General features: G+C 30.9%; 1 protein-coding gene across 3 annotated transcripts; it reads right to left on the bottom strand.

Annotated features, from left to right (window-relative positions):
• Nucleotides 1-1221: 1221 nt before the first annotated feature.
• LOC111600815 (homeobox protein Nkx-2.4) lies at nt 1222-18435 on the bottom strand. Of its 3 annotated transcripts, XM_023317116.2 has the most exons (9): nt 18077-18435; nt 16659-16790; nt 15096-15220; nt 14762-15024; nt 13950-14161; nt 11111-11262; nt 6601-6696; nt 2806-2892; nt 1222-1700 (listed from the first exon to the last, which is right to left on the bottom strand). In XM_023317116.2, the coding sequence occupies exons 3-9, from the start codon at nt 15144-15146 to the stop codon at nt 1263-1265; spliced, it is 1299 nt and encodes a 432-aa protein (XP_023172884.1). In that variant the 5' UTR covers nt 15147-15220; nt 16659-16790; nt 18077-18435; the 3' UTR covers nt 1222-1262. The 3 variants fall into 3 exon arrangements, with proteins under 3 accessions (XP_023172884.1, XP_023172883.2, XP_023172882.2); XM_023317115.2 differs by having other exon boundaries at nt 14762-15220; XM_023317114.2 differs by lacking the exon at nt 16659-16790 and having other exon boundaries at nt 14762-15220.
• Nucleotides 18436-19237: the final 802 nt, after the last annotated feature.

Genomic DNA, 19237 nt, shown 5'->3' with positions numbered 1-19237 from the left:
GGAAAGGGTAAAGAATCGTTCTTTCGACGAATCATATCAAAACAGAATTGAAAAACGTAAAATGTAAAGCTGTCAAGAAACAGCTTAAAGAGGAGTACTTTTAGATTTTGTTGTTTATTTTGTTACACATTTTTAATTTAGCACTCTTTTTTTATAATTTTATTTAGACCTTATTGTTAAGCAATAAAGCATTAAAAAATTTATCAAATTAAATAAAAGGTGATTAATTTTGAATCTAATGTCAAAAATTGTTTTTTTTTTTCAGTGTATAAATAGTTTCTTGATAGACTGTAAGTATCTATTGGCTTGTGTGCAAAACTCTAACTGACTTTTAAATTGTAAAAATCTACAATTATATGTTTTTACAATTTCAGAAATTGTGCTGAGCAGATATTCCAAGCATTCCTCGCTTGTTTTATACACATGCACGCAGAAGAACGCGTTCTGGTTACAGAGCAGTTCCAGTATGAGCTATTGTGGAATGAATTGTTGAATAATTTTTCTTCTAGATGGACTTTCCTAATCAGAGCGTGATAATGACATTCAAATGTATTTACTTGTTAGGTCGCAAGTCGCTAGTATTTGAATGGCAATACCGATTTCCCCAAAATCGCAAAAAACTTATTTCAAATTATTTAAAAAAATGAATATATTTAAAAATATGAATGTAATTATAACGCTCGGAAAGTTGTACTAAAAAATCGATCAAAAACAAGTTATTCAACAATTAAGATCTTATCATTATACCCATGCTGCAGACAGAGCGCAGCCGCTGCAAAGCACGTGCTAATGTGCTCGTCTGCAAATGTGAATGCAATGTTTGCTGTGTGGGTGTTAAAGAAGCATAGTTTAAGGTTTAATAATTTGTTTTCCAATTTTAAAACATAAAATATGGAACAGTTTATAAGCCATGACACAATGACACAAAAATTTCTAATAATCAATGAAAATTAACTTGGTTTGAACCAATTTGTGTATCTGCAATCGTATGTGATCAATTAAATTTTATAATCATTTGAACACATTTAAGTTTTCAGTTTATTGTTTAATACATTGACCTATTAATATATACACTTATTGCTAATAATTATTTTTTTGAAGGGTATAGCTTATCCTAGCATATAAAGCCAAAATTTCATTTTATGAAATTAAAGTTTAAAATAGCATTATCATTTTAAAAAATTTATTGTATTAGAAAATACACACATAACTGAATTGAGTACACATTTTTAGAACCGAAAGAATGTAATGATAAGATGCTTTTACCATGCTCTACCTTGCAATGGTAAGTAGCCTCCACATTGTTGTTGATGACCATTCGAAATAAAATTATTTTGGTTTCGATAGGCCATAGCTAAACTATTGGACATTAGAGCATTATTGCAGGGTTGTTGTAACATAGAAGCATTGGAACCTCCAACTGTCCCACTGTAACTTGCTATCAGAGAAGAAGATGTGTCAGGTGAATGAGAGTTAGGCGCATCTCCAGGGATCAGATTTAGGACACTTGGTACGTTGCTTGCAACTGAAGTTGTTCCAGCTACCCCATTTGCATTGCCATTACTATTATTGCTGTTGTTGCCAGACGTTGTAGAGCTGTTAGTATGCGTTTGCGGTTGTACTGAACTGCTTGCTCCAGGGCATGGTTTACCATCCTTTACTAAAACTGGAACAGCAACGCGCCTTGGCGAGCTTGCAGACTATTGAAAAATTAAAAAAGAAAATGTATTGGTTTAAAATGTAAAAGGAATATTTTGTAATATTTCAATTGCGAGACAAATTTCACAAATTAGCAACATTTTTAGACTTTAAATTTTAGACATTAAATTTCAGACCTTAATTCAATTATTTTGTACTATTTTTAAACATATTTTTATTTTTGCATGTTTATTTTCTCGAGTTATTTTCCTATGAAGTAAATAGCATACAAAAACAAGTAAGAAAGCTCTAGTCGGGGTGCCCGACTTGGAGATACTGATCCCAGTCGTATATGCGTTTTTTAATATTTTCCATAGTTTGTATCGAGTATTTAAAAAAAAAAGAAATCGATATTACGAAACCAGGATTCGAACCCACTATTTTTATGCAACTCTAATAACACTGATTTCCCATTTTCAATGGGATCAGGGTATAAAAAAATATGTTTATTAAATACCTACGGTTATCCAAAATTGTACTTGCTTTTTCAATTTTCTTTATTTTAATAATATTTAATTCAAAGTTTGTTTTTTAACACGGCGATTGGAATTGTCTTCGCACAATACCCGGTGGAATACTCTATTCAATTTGTGTTAAAATTCCATTGCAAATTTTATTTAATATTTTTTTTAATGCCTGTATAGTTAACTCTTTATTTAAAAAAAGTTGACGATAAAACAGTTTTAAATGCTTTCCGAAAAAAAAACAACAAGGAAGATTGTTCTAGTTAGGAATGACTAAGCCCTACGTAAACTTGCAATTATTGAAAATTGCTCAGTAATCTGAGCAGTGAATTTAGGTTTTTTAATTAATAATTAAGGTTCTAAAGAAATATAAGCTTTTACTTTAAATAGAATATAAATTTAAGATTTAAAATTTCTTGCTACATAACTGTTACGAGATCGTTTTGGACAATTAGATAGCAGACGGACAGCTTGTCATCCTGATCAAGAATTATTTAATTTAATTGGCTATTTCATTTAGGGGGCCTGTCACACCTTCACCATTTCGCCCATTAATTAACATTATCATATATTTTATAATTTAAAAATTAAAATCTTTAATATATTTTGCGGAATAGATTTAGTAAAATATTTAGATAATTACCTGATTGTGCTGATTTTGTTCTGCCATTGCCTTTTCTTTCGCTTGTCGTTTGCACTTATACCGATGGTTTTGAAACCAAATTTTTACCTGAAGTTATGAATGTACGAATGTTCGAATAAATAACTATAAAATTGTTTATTGTTGTTAAAAACTATAGTATATCGCATAATTGTTGTATAATACATATTTAAGAAACGCACGTATTTTTTGAAAGCAAATAAAAGCATTGCAATACGTCTCCGATTGCATAACAATAATAATAATATTATTATTATTTTGTACATTTATCTGTAGAGGAGGTCAATAGTGATGGTCCTGCAAATCTTAGTGAACCCAGATCAAAAAAAGGAAGAAGATTTTGTTTTTCCTAATTTGTCTCTCCATTGAGAGCATACCAAAAATATCTACTTTGACAACAAAAAGCAAACATGGATATATTGACGATAATTGTGGTCATGGCGAGTTGAAAAAAAAATCGAGATCTTCCATAGTGTTAGAGCTTTAAACTATAAAAGCAATCGCGTTACTATTGACCTCTTCTATCGATGCTCCAAACAACATTTTCAGTCAAAAAATGTATATTCTACATTTCTACAGTTAGAGTTTAAAATTGATATATATATATATATATATATATATTGATATATATATATATATATAACTCTTGAGGGCTTGGAAAATCGGTAACCCATATCTAAAGTTTTGAAGCTGGCAGAGTTCAGACTTACTTGGTTTTATGTTTATATGTCGGAGGTTGTCTACATGAATATGGAATACATATTTTTTAAGTCTGTAGACCCAATACCGCTAGTAATTTAAAAGAATTTATATATAATAGAATACAGTCATCCCCAATTTCCTGTACCGTCAATATATAGAGGATGTCTACATAATGTATGTACCAAATGTGGGGATCTATATCTAAAACTGTGGAAGAAATAGTTTTACGGGCTTGGTCATCCCTCAATAGGCGTAGACACACATATACAGTATACATTTTTATTTGGGGGTTGCCTACACATATATACATTCCAAGTCCAAAATTTCCGTTTCCTTACTACTTTATGTAATAACCTTTCTGTTTCAAAATATATAGTATACAAAAATATGAGCATTTGCAAAACTGGGGATATAATAGTTCTATGACTGCTTAATTATTTGTGGATCATTCAGATAGGTGGACAATGCGCAAGGCCAATTTACTTCGTGAACGGGTACCCTACATTGTTCAGTAGTCGATTGCAGTCGATGCATTGTTTTTCAGTTTCTTTATGCTAAGCATTTATTACCCAAAAACTAACAACATTTTATTATTTTGAAGCAATCATTAAACCTATATACATATTTGTGGTTTTCATCTGAAAATAGGCAATTCATTCTTAAATAGTATATGCAATTGTTTAAATATATATATATGTAGGTATAAAGTATTTATAAGAAGAATGTGTATTCCGCTTGATGAGTTAGATTATTTTACTACACAGAGCGTTTTTTCATTGAACACAATACGAACAACCTTTTATAGGAAAGAGCGTGTTCAAACAATGAGTATATTTCAATACAAAAGTTAGGGTGAGTTTAAATATATTTTTCCCCATTGTTCATTAATGCGTTTTTATCTTTCAAAAACATGCCACTGTTGTTCGCATACTTATTTCAATGTGCTCTAGAGATGCTTTATTCTAAGGTAATCAGCACTCCTGTTTAGGTGGGTAGGCATTGTATGAAATTTCCAGATAATAAAATTCAAGGGTGACAATGCACAATTCAAATATTTTTTATTGTTATAACACGTCACACCCCATATCTATTGTTAGTAAAGTAATTGCTTAACCTAATGACAATTAAATTATATTTAAAGTGTAAGGCTCTGCCATTCGCCATTCCCATCCCGGTATATTTTTAGCAACATAAACATTGTCTTATCAATTAAATTGCATTGCCTTCATCTGAAATGTTTTACCTCTTCATAAGCATGTGCTACCAGAAATAATATTACTTTTTAGCTGCTATGATATACTTTGCATATGTATTTTTTAGAGTTTTGTGTGAATTCTTTGAAGAGACTACAAAAAGATTTTGACTGAAAAAAATCATATAATAAATAAATGAATATATGAAAATAATAAAAATAATAAATATGAAGTAAGAAAGCTCTAGTCGGGGTGCCCGATTAGGAGATACCCTGATCAAATTCCTATCTGTTTTTTAATATTTTCAATAAGTGCATCGAGAATAAAAAAAAAAAAACAAATAAAAACCGACATACCGACACTAGCATTCGAACCAACATTGCCTACGCAACGCGCAACAACTCTACCAACACCGGCGGAACGAAAAGCAAAAAAGTCACTTCGCCGCCTGGAGTCAAACCCAGAGCTTGACGGCAACGAGCCCCGTACCTTCGAAAGTCGCCATTGCACAGCTTACGTAAGAATTTGCATCGTAATTTAGATTTTTGGAATAGAAGAGAATGCACGCATTTGAATGTAGGGCCTTGCTTGACATGTTCTTTTGCGTATAGGTCAAACGTTTAGTTTAATAATACACACTGGATTTTAATGAAAATTTTTCAGCATATGATCTGCATATGGTATAAATGGTATAAATGCAAACTTCTTTACTTATTGGCCATATTTCCAACTGAACTTAAATTTTAAGAATTTGGGGAAATTGAGAGCAAGTATCCAAAATCGAACACAAATCAAAATTGAATAAAAATACATAAAACAAGAAAGCTCTAGTCGGGGTGCCCGACTAGGCGAGACCCTGATATTAGTCCTATCTGCGTTTTTGAATATTTTCAATAGTTTGTATCGAGTATTAATAAAAAAAAAAATATAAACCAACATTAGGACAACAAAATTCGAACCCATTCTACACAACGTGCATCAATTCTGCCAACACCGCCACTTCATAATTAAAAAAAAAACAATAAAAAGCAACAAAAAAAGGCTCGAAACTAGGGATTACCGCTTACGAGCGCCGCCTCTACCAACACTGCCACTGCAATTTACAATAAGTTGCAAATTGGAAATTGTGAATGTTTGTGTGCACACTTATAGGAAAAATGCCTGCGCTTGGCGCTGTTTGACATGTGCTTTTGCAAATTGGCCAAACGTTTTGCTTAATAACTTCTTTTTTACTTAATAGATTTTAATACAATTTGCAGCATATGATCTAAATATTTGATTGGAGTAATTGTCAGCTTAGCAAAAATGCAACCTTATTTACATATTGGCCCTATTTTCAACTGTATTTAAATATAAAGGATTTGAGGAAATTTGGAGCCATTATCCAAAATATAACTAAAATCAAAATTATAAAAAATGTACATAATTTACTAAAAAAAATTGGAGGGTCTATGTATGTATATGTATGTATATATTTATTTTATAGAAAATACATGATTAACACAACGCCAACGCAGACTTACCTATAAAATTATGGGGTATTATTAATCTAAATTGAAATCATAGTTTCGGCAAAAAAAAAACAATTGACCCATGTATTACTTTGAAATAGAAACTGAAATGAAACGCCTATAACAATGTTTGATTTTATCGATTCTAATTTGGCTTGGAGCATAAAAAAAGTTAGTTGCAAATAATTTTCACGATTCTTCTAAACCAAATCTAAACTCAAATTTTTTTTGCGGGAGGGCTATTTGCCTCTTTAACTGATTAGTAGTTTGAATAATAATAATCTATTTGATATATGATTTATATATTACAATAATAGAATTGTAAAAATATCAGATAAAATATTTTTTTATAGTTATATTGAATCACTTACTTGTGTGGGCGTCAAGTGAATAAGACTTGCTAAATGTTCCCGTTCGGGTGCTGACAAATATCGTTGTTGCTTAAATCTTCTCTCAAGCTCATAAACCTTTAAGATACATAATTAAAAATAAGTTTTTTTTAAAACTTTTTAAGTCTTTAGTCGGAGGTCTTAACTTTAAATGGAAATTTAGCATCTTATTAAATATTAAATATTAGCATCTCATAAATACATGTACGTATATATATATATATATATATATATATATATATATGTACATGTATTTATATATATATATATGAGGATCTTAGCACTTCTCCAAATGTGTCCATCCCCAACTTCTAATAATTTTACTTTATTTCTAGGCAGCATTTACCGGCATATATGTATATATATATGTATAAGGATGACAAAAAAAAAATATATATATCAATATATATAGAAGTTGGGGATGGACACATTTGGAGAAGTGCTAAGATCCTCATTGATATATTTCTTTATTTACATATATGCATATATATACCACATAGATTTTGAATAATATATGATTATTTACCAATTTCAATAACTTCGAAATATAAAGTTTGTTATATTTTTAGATGTTTAAATATATATAATTATATATATATATATAAATGTTGGGGGCTTAGGCCTGCCTTGATATGCCATATGCCATAGACATAGATTTTTGCGGTTGCCACTCCCATTATATATTTTTTACCTTGAGTTGTCAACGCGAGTATATGTTGGACTTTAAATAATAGCGTTTTAGACATACCACATATATTTCCTTATTTGAGAATTTTTTAAAATGTATCAGACGCAGTATATATTCCAAATTTTAAGTCTCTAGCTTCAATAGCGGCGAAAGTTTTATGTTCATATAGACAGACAGACAGATAGCAAGACGGATGTTGCACAAAACCATTATACTCTTTCACTCCGTGAATGAGTATAATTTTATCAATAACTTATTCTATCTTGTTTTAGTTTAAAAGGTACGTGAACTAGTCATACAAAAAATTGGGTACATATATAGGCATATGTGTTTCACACATACAAAGATCTATTTATGCCAGACAAATACAATAAAATGCAATTCAACTATTAATAAAGGTTTAATGAAAAAGAATTTGATATTTACAATACACTTCAATACTTTACTCATCAACAAAAATAAATACCTTTTTGAGAGTATATTTGCATTGTACAAATGTGTGTTTGCATATGTCGCTCAACAAATACTACCGTTGAACATACTACATTCAAATATACACACAATTGTATGTGAGCATACATATGTATATGTATATGCATGTATGTATAAACATACATATATGTATATTTATTTTTTCTTCTGAGGAATACAATTTTGGGCATAACATTATATATAAGTATACATCCTACATATATGAACATATATGCGAATATGGAAACATTTCTTCAATATTCCGCTTTAAACGCCAAATAACAATCGGGCAGTGCAATGTTCCTTTTAGTGTTGAAAGGAATGCAATTAGACAGTTTTATCTAGATTGAACAATCTTTTGCTGTTTAGTATAGTATAAACGGCATTCGACTATATAATCTGTACATTTACAAACGCGTTCTCTCAGATTGCACCAAGTTCATAGAGGTTATATTCACCTATACGTATATATATAAGAGTTGAAAATTAAGTTGTGTTTTCCACATCTCAAGTGGACGAATCAATAAAATTTCAGACGAGAGTACACATGAATAAATATTTCAAATTTAAGGTCTCTAGATTTTTAAAGATATATTTTACTTAACTTAAAACACCTTCCGAAATAAATAAGTATGAAAGCTCTTATCGGGGGTTTCTAACTAGGTGATACCTTTTTTGCAGTCAACTCCATAGCTTCTACGTTATTACGATACTAAGATGCGAACCAACATTCTCTGCGCAACTGCGCATTAACTCTACCAACACTGCCACTTCATAATTAAAAAAAAAAACAAAAACAAGTACCTGCGCGCTGGCCTGGCATTGAACCCCGAACTTCCCGGCAATGAACGGCGCTTCTACCTATACCGCCACTGCACTGATTGGACTAAAACTGTTTAAAATATACAAAAATTGGCCAAATCCAAGTTGCGCCCTAGTGAAAGTGCACATATAGTTTACTCGATCTGTAGAGCTTCTTAACAGTAGCTCAATGGCATAGTATAGAATTCTAGCTCCAACAAGGTACCCATTTGCGACGGCCAAAATGGGTTTGTTTTGTTCACCCGAATTCATAGTTTTAAGGTACTCAAGAGCATATGTGTCCAATTTTAAGTCTCCAGCTGAAATAGCGGCTAAATAGTTTGCGTCTATACATGGTACAAAATGTATGAGTATAAAAATAAATAAATAAATACAAATACTTGAAAATAAATGAAAAAAATTGGAGACTAACTTTAAAAACTAACAAGGTAAAATTTATTAAACTAAATTTCTTTGCGTACTTCATTTTCTATAAATAGAAGAATATAGTAAAGTTATTAAGGACACCATATTTAGTGACAATTAAGTAAGAAAGCTGTAGTCGGAACTAGAAGATGTGCTTTAAGCCCTGCGATCAATTATCTATGAGTATTTTATACATACATATCAAATAGTATATGTACACAAACATATACACACACTCACACATAGTTTGCGCTTGGCCTGTTTTTTTAATAATTTTAAAAAAATATTTCATCTCCATCGGTCTCGAACCCTGGGGTTAGCTCCATACGAGCGAAGAATGTTTTTATTCGATAACAATTAAATGCGAAAAGTTATCGAATATTTCAAACAAACTCGATATGTGCGTGCTATACACGGACCTACAAAAAATTTCAAGTCTCTAGCTCTTATAGATGCTGAGATCCACGCGTTCACACATACGGACAGACAGACGGACAGGGCTCAATCGACTCGGTTTGTCGTCCTGATCAAGAATATATATACTTTATGGGGTCTGCCACGCTTCCTTCTGCCTGATACATACATTTGCACAAAACCATTATACCCTGATTTACCATTTTCAATGGGATCAGGGTATAAAAAAGAGATATTTTATAGAAAATTAATACTGGGGGAAATAAAATCGCAAAATTAGCTTGCTTGACGCCTTTAATTAAATTTGTTTTTGTATTGTATTTTTTTCTGGACTCGTACATCTTCTTGGCCAATCATTCCTAATGATATTTGGGTCGGATCAGTATGAGCGCCATTCAAAAATCTTGACAGTTTGGGTCTGAATCCTCGATTTCGCGGACCTAGCAGGGATTGGGGCATTGTTGTTCTGAAAATGCCAGTTTATATTCTGAAATAACTATTCAAAGTGCAGAAGCTGTTTTTAATTAATCATTATAGCTCATCATATATGGCTAAGATTATGTAAATAAACGTTAATTACATCTGGGACTACGAAACTTAATTTTTTCATCTCTACAAAATACGTACTTTAACTGGGAAAACCGAGTCATATGCACTTGTGCAAAATTTAGGTCTGATTTGCTACGAGTGTTATAAAGTAGAGGTTAAATGTTGTTTTTAGTTTCTGTAGATTATACGCATTGAAAGTAAATCTTTAAGAAAATTTCTGTCCTACCAATTGCCGCCAATAAAGTTTTTTCCAATAGAATTCGTAATTTCCAAGAAAATTAATAATGGATTTCCAATTTTGTCAGATGCTTTCACGATTTTATTTCCATATATTGGAGAATCGAAGTAAGGTTCAATCATTTCTCCCCTAGAGATAAACTTAAACTACTTCGTATTGTAACTTTTATCATAAATATTAATTTCTTAGCCGACCAACTTGAGCGAAATATTCATAGTTGCATTTCGAGGCTATACCCTGATGACGTAAAATAAGTCGAAGTTTTTTCGAGCTATCGAGTTTCTATTGTTATAGACATTGTTCACATATGGGGATAGCCTTTCCAAAAAAAATGAGTTTTAGTGCAATATGAATTTATAAATAAGAAGAAAAAAAAAACAGTTAAGTAAAAAGGCGCTAACATTATGTTACTGAGTACTTCATCTTCATCTATTGATTTACTAAAAACCATGTTTTTTTGTATGCTACTTGAAGCCGTGGCAGATCAGAATATAAAATATCTGCCACAGTTTACTTGTTTTTGGTCGAACATTTTTAAGAGTGTACAGGCGTACATATATGGGTTATTGTAAAAGATAATAGATACAATCTGTGGATAATAAATGCGGATTGATAAGGTTTCTCTTATTCGGGAATCAGCATTTTCTTACTTGTTTTATCTAAGCATATATACAAGCAATGGAAAATAAATGCAGACAAATCGAGGTTTAGGTTATTTCCTAGTCGAGCACAGCTGACTAGACTTTTCTAAATTGTTTTTAATATAAACTTAAACTAAAAGATTTAACTGTGAAACAAGTAATATTACTAAATCATTTTGATATTTATATATATTGTTATGAATTCAAAATAAAAAAAGCTCTGTAAAATCTGAAAAATTAAAAGATTTATAATGTAGAACAAACCTGTGCTTGTGTAAAAAGAACTCTTCTTTTTCGTCTTTGTGCCAATGGAAATTGAAGAGGTTTTGTATCACTAACGCTGCATGCAGCTAACCCAGTCATGTTGCCCATATGACCCATTGATCCACCAGCTGAGGAGCTCATAAGACGCGAAACTGTAATAACACATTCAAAATAAAAATATTTTCATATGACTTTTTTTAAAGGTTCTAAATTTCATATTAGATAAACGACAAATTACACAAACGCGAACACAATATTAACTGGGTAATGTACATTTTAATATAATTTTAAGCTAAAGAACCAATTTGTTCTTGATGATAAAATACTAGAACTAAAACTTTTCTGCCTATCTAAAATCTTTTGTTACGTGTTTATACAGACAGTAAACTGTTTGAGGGTCACCATCTATGATATTCGCTTTATAGCATTTTTTCAATATCAGGAATGTACATACTTATATGGTTTAAAAACGTCATATGCGTAAAAGTGAAAATCATCTTTTCATTTCTTAAATAAACAATGACAACAAAATAATTTAAAATCAATTATTCTCACGCAAACCTTTTTAATTTTTAGAGAAGTGTACAGTGATTGGGTGACTCAGCACAAATTGTCATTTTAAATATCTCTGCTGGTAAAGTAAAGCAAACATTTTCAAGTGTTTAGCATGAACATTTTTCTGGTTTTTTTGTTTATGTTTCGAAGTGTTCACAACAATTTCCTTAATATAAATATATTTTCATATTTGCCTGTGTATATATATATTGAAATATATAACTGATACTATATATTATAAAGTAATATATAATTTTATTCTTTGGAAAATAAAGATAGATAATGGAGTGGATAATGGAGATAACTAATTTTGAAAAATATGTATATATCTTATAGAGAATAAATTGGTAACACTTCGATATAATTTATATTGAGGTCTGGTGTTTTTTAATCAAATTTAAGAGTAAGTCGTACATATTATTGCTTATAGTCTCGTAATGGAAGCACATATTACAAAACTATTTGAGTTTCTGTCTGACAAGTCTGATTATTTGTAGCTCAGCTCCAGTGGAATTCTAATTGGACATTCCTCTCTGGAGTATTATTACTTGTCTATCCTACACATACAAGAGTGTTTCGCATATGCTATATATTGTTATATCCTGAACCAATTAAAAATGAGAAATCAGGCTATAATGGTCTTGTTAAAATGTGCAACAGGTAGATTTAGGTGAGGCAGACCCAACAAGGTATGCATATAAAAGAACTAGAGACTTGATTTTTTTGTGGTCCGTTTATAACATGCGCTTGTCGAATTTGATTCATATAATTGATAACTATGTTTTATTGTGATTGATTAAAATATTATTGAAATGCATTTCTTATATTATATTTTGTACGATTTAAGAGCTAGACTCTGCAAGTTTTGCATTTATGTATGTTTTTTACAATATTGATTTATGTTATATTTTGCATACCCCAAATTTCTTAAGCTGAAGTTCAACTTCAAATAAAGCCAATACGTCAAATAGCTTGCATTTTTGCTAAGCTGACAATTACTCCAATAGAGTATATCAATAAGAAACACACAAGTTATTAAACAAAAAATTTGGCTAATTTGCAAAACCATGTGGCAAGCAGCGCCAATAATGCAGCCCAAGGAAAGCCATCGTGTAAACTACATAGTAAGCAGAGCTCTTGCTTATGCGTGAGTGCGTGCGTTTGTATGTAATAATAAAAGAATCGTAGAATGGTTATAATATCACCTGCTCGCAGGGTTCAGTGTATCAAACACGAAATTTATAGAAGGGTTTCAAGGTTATTCATTTATATCAAATTTTGTATGTCAGATGAGTTCGGCCCCAGGCGATATCGGGCTTTTTTGTTTTTGTCACAGACATATAGTGGCGGTGTTGGTGGAGGTAATGAGTGTTGCCTACTGGAATCGTCTGTTCTGTTTTTTTTTTGTTGTACTAGATACAGACACTGGAAAATATTTAAAAATTCAGATCGGACAAGGTTGTGGGTGCTCCCGACTTAAGCTTTCTTAATTCCTTTTCACTTTGTTTTTGTTTCTTTGGCAATCTTGTCATATGATTGTGAAATTGCAATGTCTACGGCTATAACTTTATTTATTTTGGTATGTTCTTACTAACATAAAAAAATTATAAGAAAACTTTTTTAAAACTTACTTTTAAATAATCGATAAATATATATGTTTTCAAATCAAAAACAAATCGAGCCTTACTTATATCTATTATAACCAATATGTGACATAGTTCACATTATTTGAGGTACTCCACATATCAAGCAGAAAATGTAAAGTCCGCCAAATAACACACAGGTTATAAAGGAAATCCACATGTCAATGATTGGCATGTGTATACGTTTTTTCTATAATTGCATTTATTTCGTTTTTGTATTTTGTATGCATTGCAATTGAATTGTATTTAAATTGTCTGTTGCTACTTTAGTGGCGGGGTGTTGAAGGCGCAGCGTGATGTCGTTAAGAATCAGTTTTAAATCCTGGCGAAGACAATTTGCTTGTTACTATTTGATTTTGGAAAATCGAGTTAATCAATTACGTGAGCGTATACTTTTTTCTGATTTCATGTGCAACTACATCTTATATATATTTTACACAGAAAACGAAAAACACGAACTTGATTAAAACATTAATATCTTTTATATTTATATTATTATAACTAACATTGTTTTTTTGTGATGTTGTTTCATGTTATTTTATTTAATTCAATTGTTTTATTGGTGAGAAATGTTTAATACATATGTATTCATAAAGAGTGTGTGTATTAATATTTTTAATTTGGTTTCTTGTATTACGTACTTGCAAATCTGGGGTCATTTGCCGTTGATCCATACCAGGAAGCCGAGCCTCGCATATCAGTGTAATGCCCAGCCAACGATAAGTTATCTGTCGGTCCACAATAGCTTTGAACTCCTGGACTATGGTACAACGATCCCATAGCGTACGGATTCGCCATTGCTGAAGTACTTACTGTCCCCGGTGAATTAATACTACTACCACTAGAATTAGATCTGGAAAACATTTAACGTACTAAGTTAGAACATTTGAATTATTGGCGTATTCTAAATAGTCACAATAAATATTTTGTATATAATCTAAGCACTTAAGCTTTTCCGAAATGGTATTGTAGCATTTATTTATACGCTTACAGCAAATATAAGCGTCTAGTTGGATTACAAATAGTTTATTTATGCACTCATAGTAGATCATTTTTATGCATTATCATTATAATCTTATTTCAACAGACTAAAATCACTAAACAGAATCATCCTTTTTACGCGTTTTTCTTGTGATATAATTTCTTGTGATATCAATTCAATTACAATAAAACACCGTTTTCTAACAAAAATGTAATATATTTGATATTTGGGAATATATTTAATAACTCTAATAGGAAAAAAATATGCTCATTTGATTTAAAAATATGTTAGCCCTAAAATACTAAAAGAAATAATAATATAGAAATAATAAAGCAGAAAATATTTTGTGCTTCAAGAGACAATTCTGTGCAGAGCTAATGATGTAATAATTTTAGACTTCGTAGAAATTTGTGAAAACAAATGTTTGTACCCAATTACATACGCATAATTTGTTTTAAGTATTGGACTTACCGAAATGGGGATGGCGGGTTTCCGTTTATTTCCAACTTGCGGTACGATTCCTCTATTGGACTTAAAATGTCAGTCACACTAAACGGTGTTGAGTGGTTATTGTTGAATAGAGTACCTTGATGTTGGCTATGCAAGTTCTGAAGATGTTGAATACTAGACAGGCTGTGGTGGTGATGTGCAACCGCAGCAGCGGCTGCAGCAGAAACCGAGTTTTGAGCCGAGGTGTCGTTTGTATTAGGTTTAGAAAGTGGTTCCAATTGATGCTGATGAGAAGCCGTTGGTGGTATAAGTATTTCTTTTTGAGATAAACTCATAACCAAATCTGCTTCATTACCCAAACTAGTTTCCTCTTCGTCAGGTATTGCTCGAAAGCATCGCCGCTCATTAAATGAATTAATTATATATGACGCTGACATACGAGAAACTTTGGTTTATTCGTCGTTTTCAAAGTTATTGTATCTACAAGTATACAAAAATAAATATAGAGTATATGAGGTGAAACTATTTATTTTATGAATATTAGCTTATTAGCATATACAGACAAGTAAGGTGTAAGTACTTTCGGCAAGAACCTATGTTTTGATATCGAACTAAATTAAAATGTAATAAAAGCGTAAAATGTTAGTGATTTTAAACACAATCGGGTGTAAATCTTTTAATACAGTAGAGGATGTATTTTCATGAAATTATGAATTTAGATTCTGTCCGTCTGTATGAACGCAAAAGCTGGAGAATATAAATTTTAAATGTAGATTCCTGTGTATGACGCAATACGAACTCAAAAATCAATAATAATGCTGTTCTGCTCCCTGTAATGAGTAAGGAGATTTTTATGCTTCTGATTTCTGGTAACTTTTTTATTTCCACCGAATTTGTTAAAAACATTTTTCAAATACTTTGGTAAATACACATATCTGAGAATTTGATTAATAAAGTCTATCGCCATGCTGCGGCTAAAGTGCAGCCGCTTGGTTTTTTTTTATTTTTCAATGAGTGTATCTACATGCGTTACTAGTCTTCTGGCTAGATCATTACTTGATTATTAACCATTTGAGAAACTTGGAGATAGAATAAGACGAATTGAAGTCAATTCGTTATATGGAAAAACGAGGAGCACTGTTGACATGTAGACAAAATTTAACGTTATATACGTAGATATGGTAGACCTTAAGAGTATATATATACTAGATCAGCGCGATGAAATAGTAATATTCTTCTGCACATCTGTACATAAATTGTGTTCTTGTCTAACGTATGAAGTACAACACTATCTATTTTGACCATTACTGCAATTGTCATACTATTGATAAGATCACTATTTTTAATAAAATTTTAACAATTTGATACTATGTAAGCTAGATATACTGAATTTTTATTCTCAATACTTAAGTAATACAGTATATTGGCTTTGCATAATGCCCGTTTTGCAGTCCGTCAGTCTGAGTGCAAACTAAACAAACTATATCTTCTAAAGAAACTAATTTCGATTATTGAGTTACTGTTGACTGTCTCTATTGATACACCACAAAAAATTGGAAGCTATTCCCTGCATTTTTAACAGATTCGCAGTCTTAGCCGTAACATTTACACAGTTGGGTTACTATCAACCCTTCTAAGGATAAATTATATATCCACAGCTACGGGGTTACTGCAAAGTTGTACATATAAAAACTTAAAAGTAAAAACAATTTCCCTTTATTTGTAGTATTTTATAGTGCTTATCTATTTCTGCCAAAATATACTCCGAAACAATACCTGTCATAAATTTAGTTTATCAAAAGAAAAGGTAACTTAAAAATGTAACATGCATTTATCATAGAAGGAATATTGCAATATTATATTTTAAATAAATTAAGTTGTTTTAAGATTAGCACAGGTCATGCAGATTTGATTTTACCTAGTTTGGGATATGTCGACTTATCAGCATTGAGTTTAGTCAATTTAGATTACAAAGCGTTATGTATTTATTAATTATTTCTACTGATGCTCCACCTTTCTCATCTAGTGTATCTCTTCGACATCTAAACAACTTCGAAATACTTATTTAGATTGTGTATATACAAAACACGCTTGTGTTTTCTTATCACAAAACCCATAACTTTTTAACAACAATTTTGGTGCTCTATTTACAAAACGTTGGCAGATATAGTTATGTATATACAGATATAGTTACATATATATATATACAAATAAACGCGACTTCGCATGGCTTGCGCGTATGTGCGAAAAAATTACATGTAGATATGATAATTTGCCAAAGCACGATTTTCTACCGAAATAGATTTTATTTCAAATTTATGCTGCAAAATCTAAGAAACATTTTCAATCTAAGTGTAAAGATTTTAAAATCTTCAAGTTACGCTTAACAAACGAAATCATATGATATATAACTTTTGATTTAGTATCGTAAGAGATCCTTATCTTCATACAAACGGACTGAGTAAAATATAGCTAAATCGACTCGATCAGCCCAACTCTATATATATATACTTATATATGTATATATTTATATATGTATATACTTATATCATGCCTCTTTCAACATACACGCGAATACATAAGTGATTTGAGCTCCGCAGTTATACAGAAACTACGTTAAGGCTCTGCCTAAGGGCTCACTATGGGAAAGTAATATTTATATTTTAGTGTTCAAGTTACGACTAAAAAAATAAATCAAATTATGTTTCTTTTTTATCGATAGTGACCAAAAATACGATGCGTTTTTCGTATAGTATATAGGAATTTGCATTTTAAATTGCAAGTCCCTACTGCGTTCATAAGCACGAACATACTCAACTGACTCACTAACAATATATATGTATACTTTATGGGGTCTGCAAATCCTTCTTTTGCTTGCCACTAATACAAAATGTCCATTTTCGATGCGTTAATTATATAAAAGAAATATAACGAAAACTGGGCTCTTTGTAAAAGATTTCAAGAAAAAATTGTATGTTTTATTTGTATAATTGGATATACATACATACATAATTTCATAAGCCGACGACTATAAATATAAGTACATTCCCAGCATCGACTCGATTAATAATTATTTTCTATAAAAATATTCAAATAATATTAAATACTGAATATGTAATACATACAACTTTTATATATTAAAAACCAAATTTATTTCGAAGCAGTTTTAGATCTTTTATCTGTTTAATCCTTTAATTTCTCAATTATTTGTATACATCAACATTAACATTTTATAAAGCTGACAAAAATGTATGGTATGTATATAAAAATATACAAATATGTTCATCCATTGCACAATATTTGTATATTCACACAGCCATCCAATAAATTTCTTACTTTAATCATTGTTGTGCACTTGTTAATGTGCAATATTCCTTTCAGCATTGTTATAATTTCACAGCTCAAATTTTTAAATGAATAAACTAATGATATTGTATAGTATGATTGATATTTTAGCACCAGCTTTAGCATATCTCTAATCAATTGTTTAGGCCCATTATCTTATTTTGATAAAACACTAGAATATGTAACACGGAATTCGTATTTCTGCTTCACAATATATGTATAGTATGTAAATTTAAAGACATATAAGCCCACGTCAGTGAATTTATTATGAATATCCACTCGACACGATTCCGTCAAATGAAATAAGAGGTCTGAACAGTACTGACGAGTACTCCTCAGATGGCTTCTGGATAGCCCTCGAATAAGTTTTTCCTATTAACGATAACTCTGTACTGTTGGTACTGGCTACACACTTCGTTGAACAAAACAAACATCAAAATCTTGCTTATTCATTTTAATGATACTAACCAATAAGAGAGCAGAGACTACATCCATGGGCTGGAATATGAATACAGAGCTAACTGGCTTGGGACGCTTCAAATAATGCCTGCCCACTTTTAAGTATATTTGTTTCACTCACTCTTTGAAAGTCCATGTGTATTCGTATTGGTTAAAAAGAGATGTTTGTATTTACAGCAATATTCTTTGCAGCGTCACTCTTTTTATGTACGTTCACCAATGGGAAGTGACTATGTTTCAACCCTCGTGCGGCTTGAGGTCGCATTTTTGGAATTAGTTTAGGAATGTTAAATGCATTCTTAAATTGTTAAATTTCCCCTTACTGTTGTGTCAAACAATAGAATTGCTTGCTAAGCTTGTATTTTCACACAACGCAACAATGCTTCCACGTACTTTTTTTATCTCGACGTCGAAGTAATTTGGGACTGGTCTGGGTGGACTGTGCTTATATTATGTATAATAATAAAACGAGTATCTTAGACAAATTTAAGATACGCAACTGAACCATAAAATAAAAGCAGCCAATTATGAAATTTAAATACAATATTGACTCTCATGTGGATATAAAAGTTAAAAAATCAATTTTAAAATAAAAAATAAGTATTTTCCAAAATTAAACCATTTTCGGTAGATTTCGCATTTTGAATGAATTCGATGTATACAAAACAGCGTGTTATTAAAAAAGCACAGAAC

This window comes from Drosophila hydei, unplaced genomic scaffold, assembly GCF_003285905.1.
Source record: "Drosophila hydei strain 15085-1641.00,03,60 unplaced genomic scaffold, DhydRS2 tig00008139-arrow-pilon, whole genome shotgun sequence".
Classification (NCBI taxonomy): Eukaryota; Metazoa; Arthropoda; class Insecta; order Diptera; family Drosophilidae; genus Drosophila; species Drosophila hydei.
This window is presented reverse-complemented; position numbering and strand designations above follow the sequence as displayed.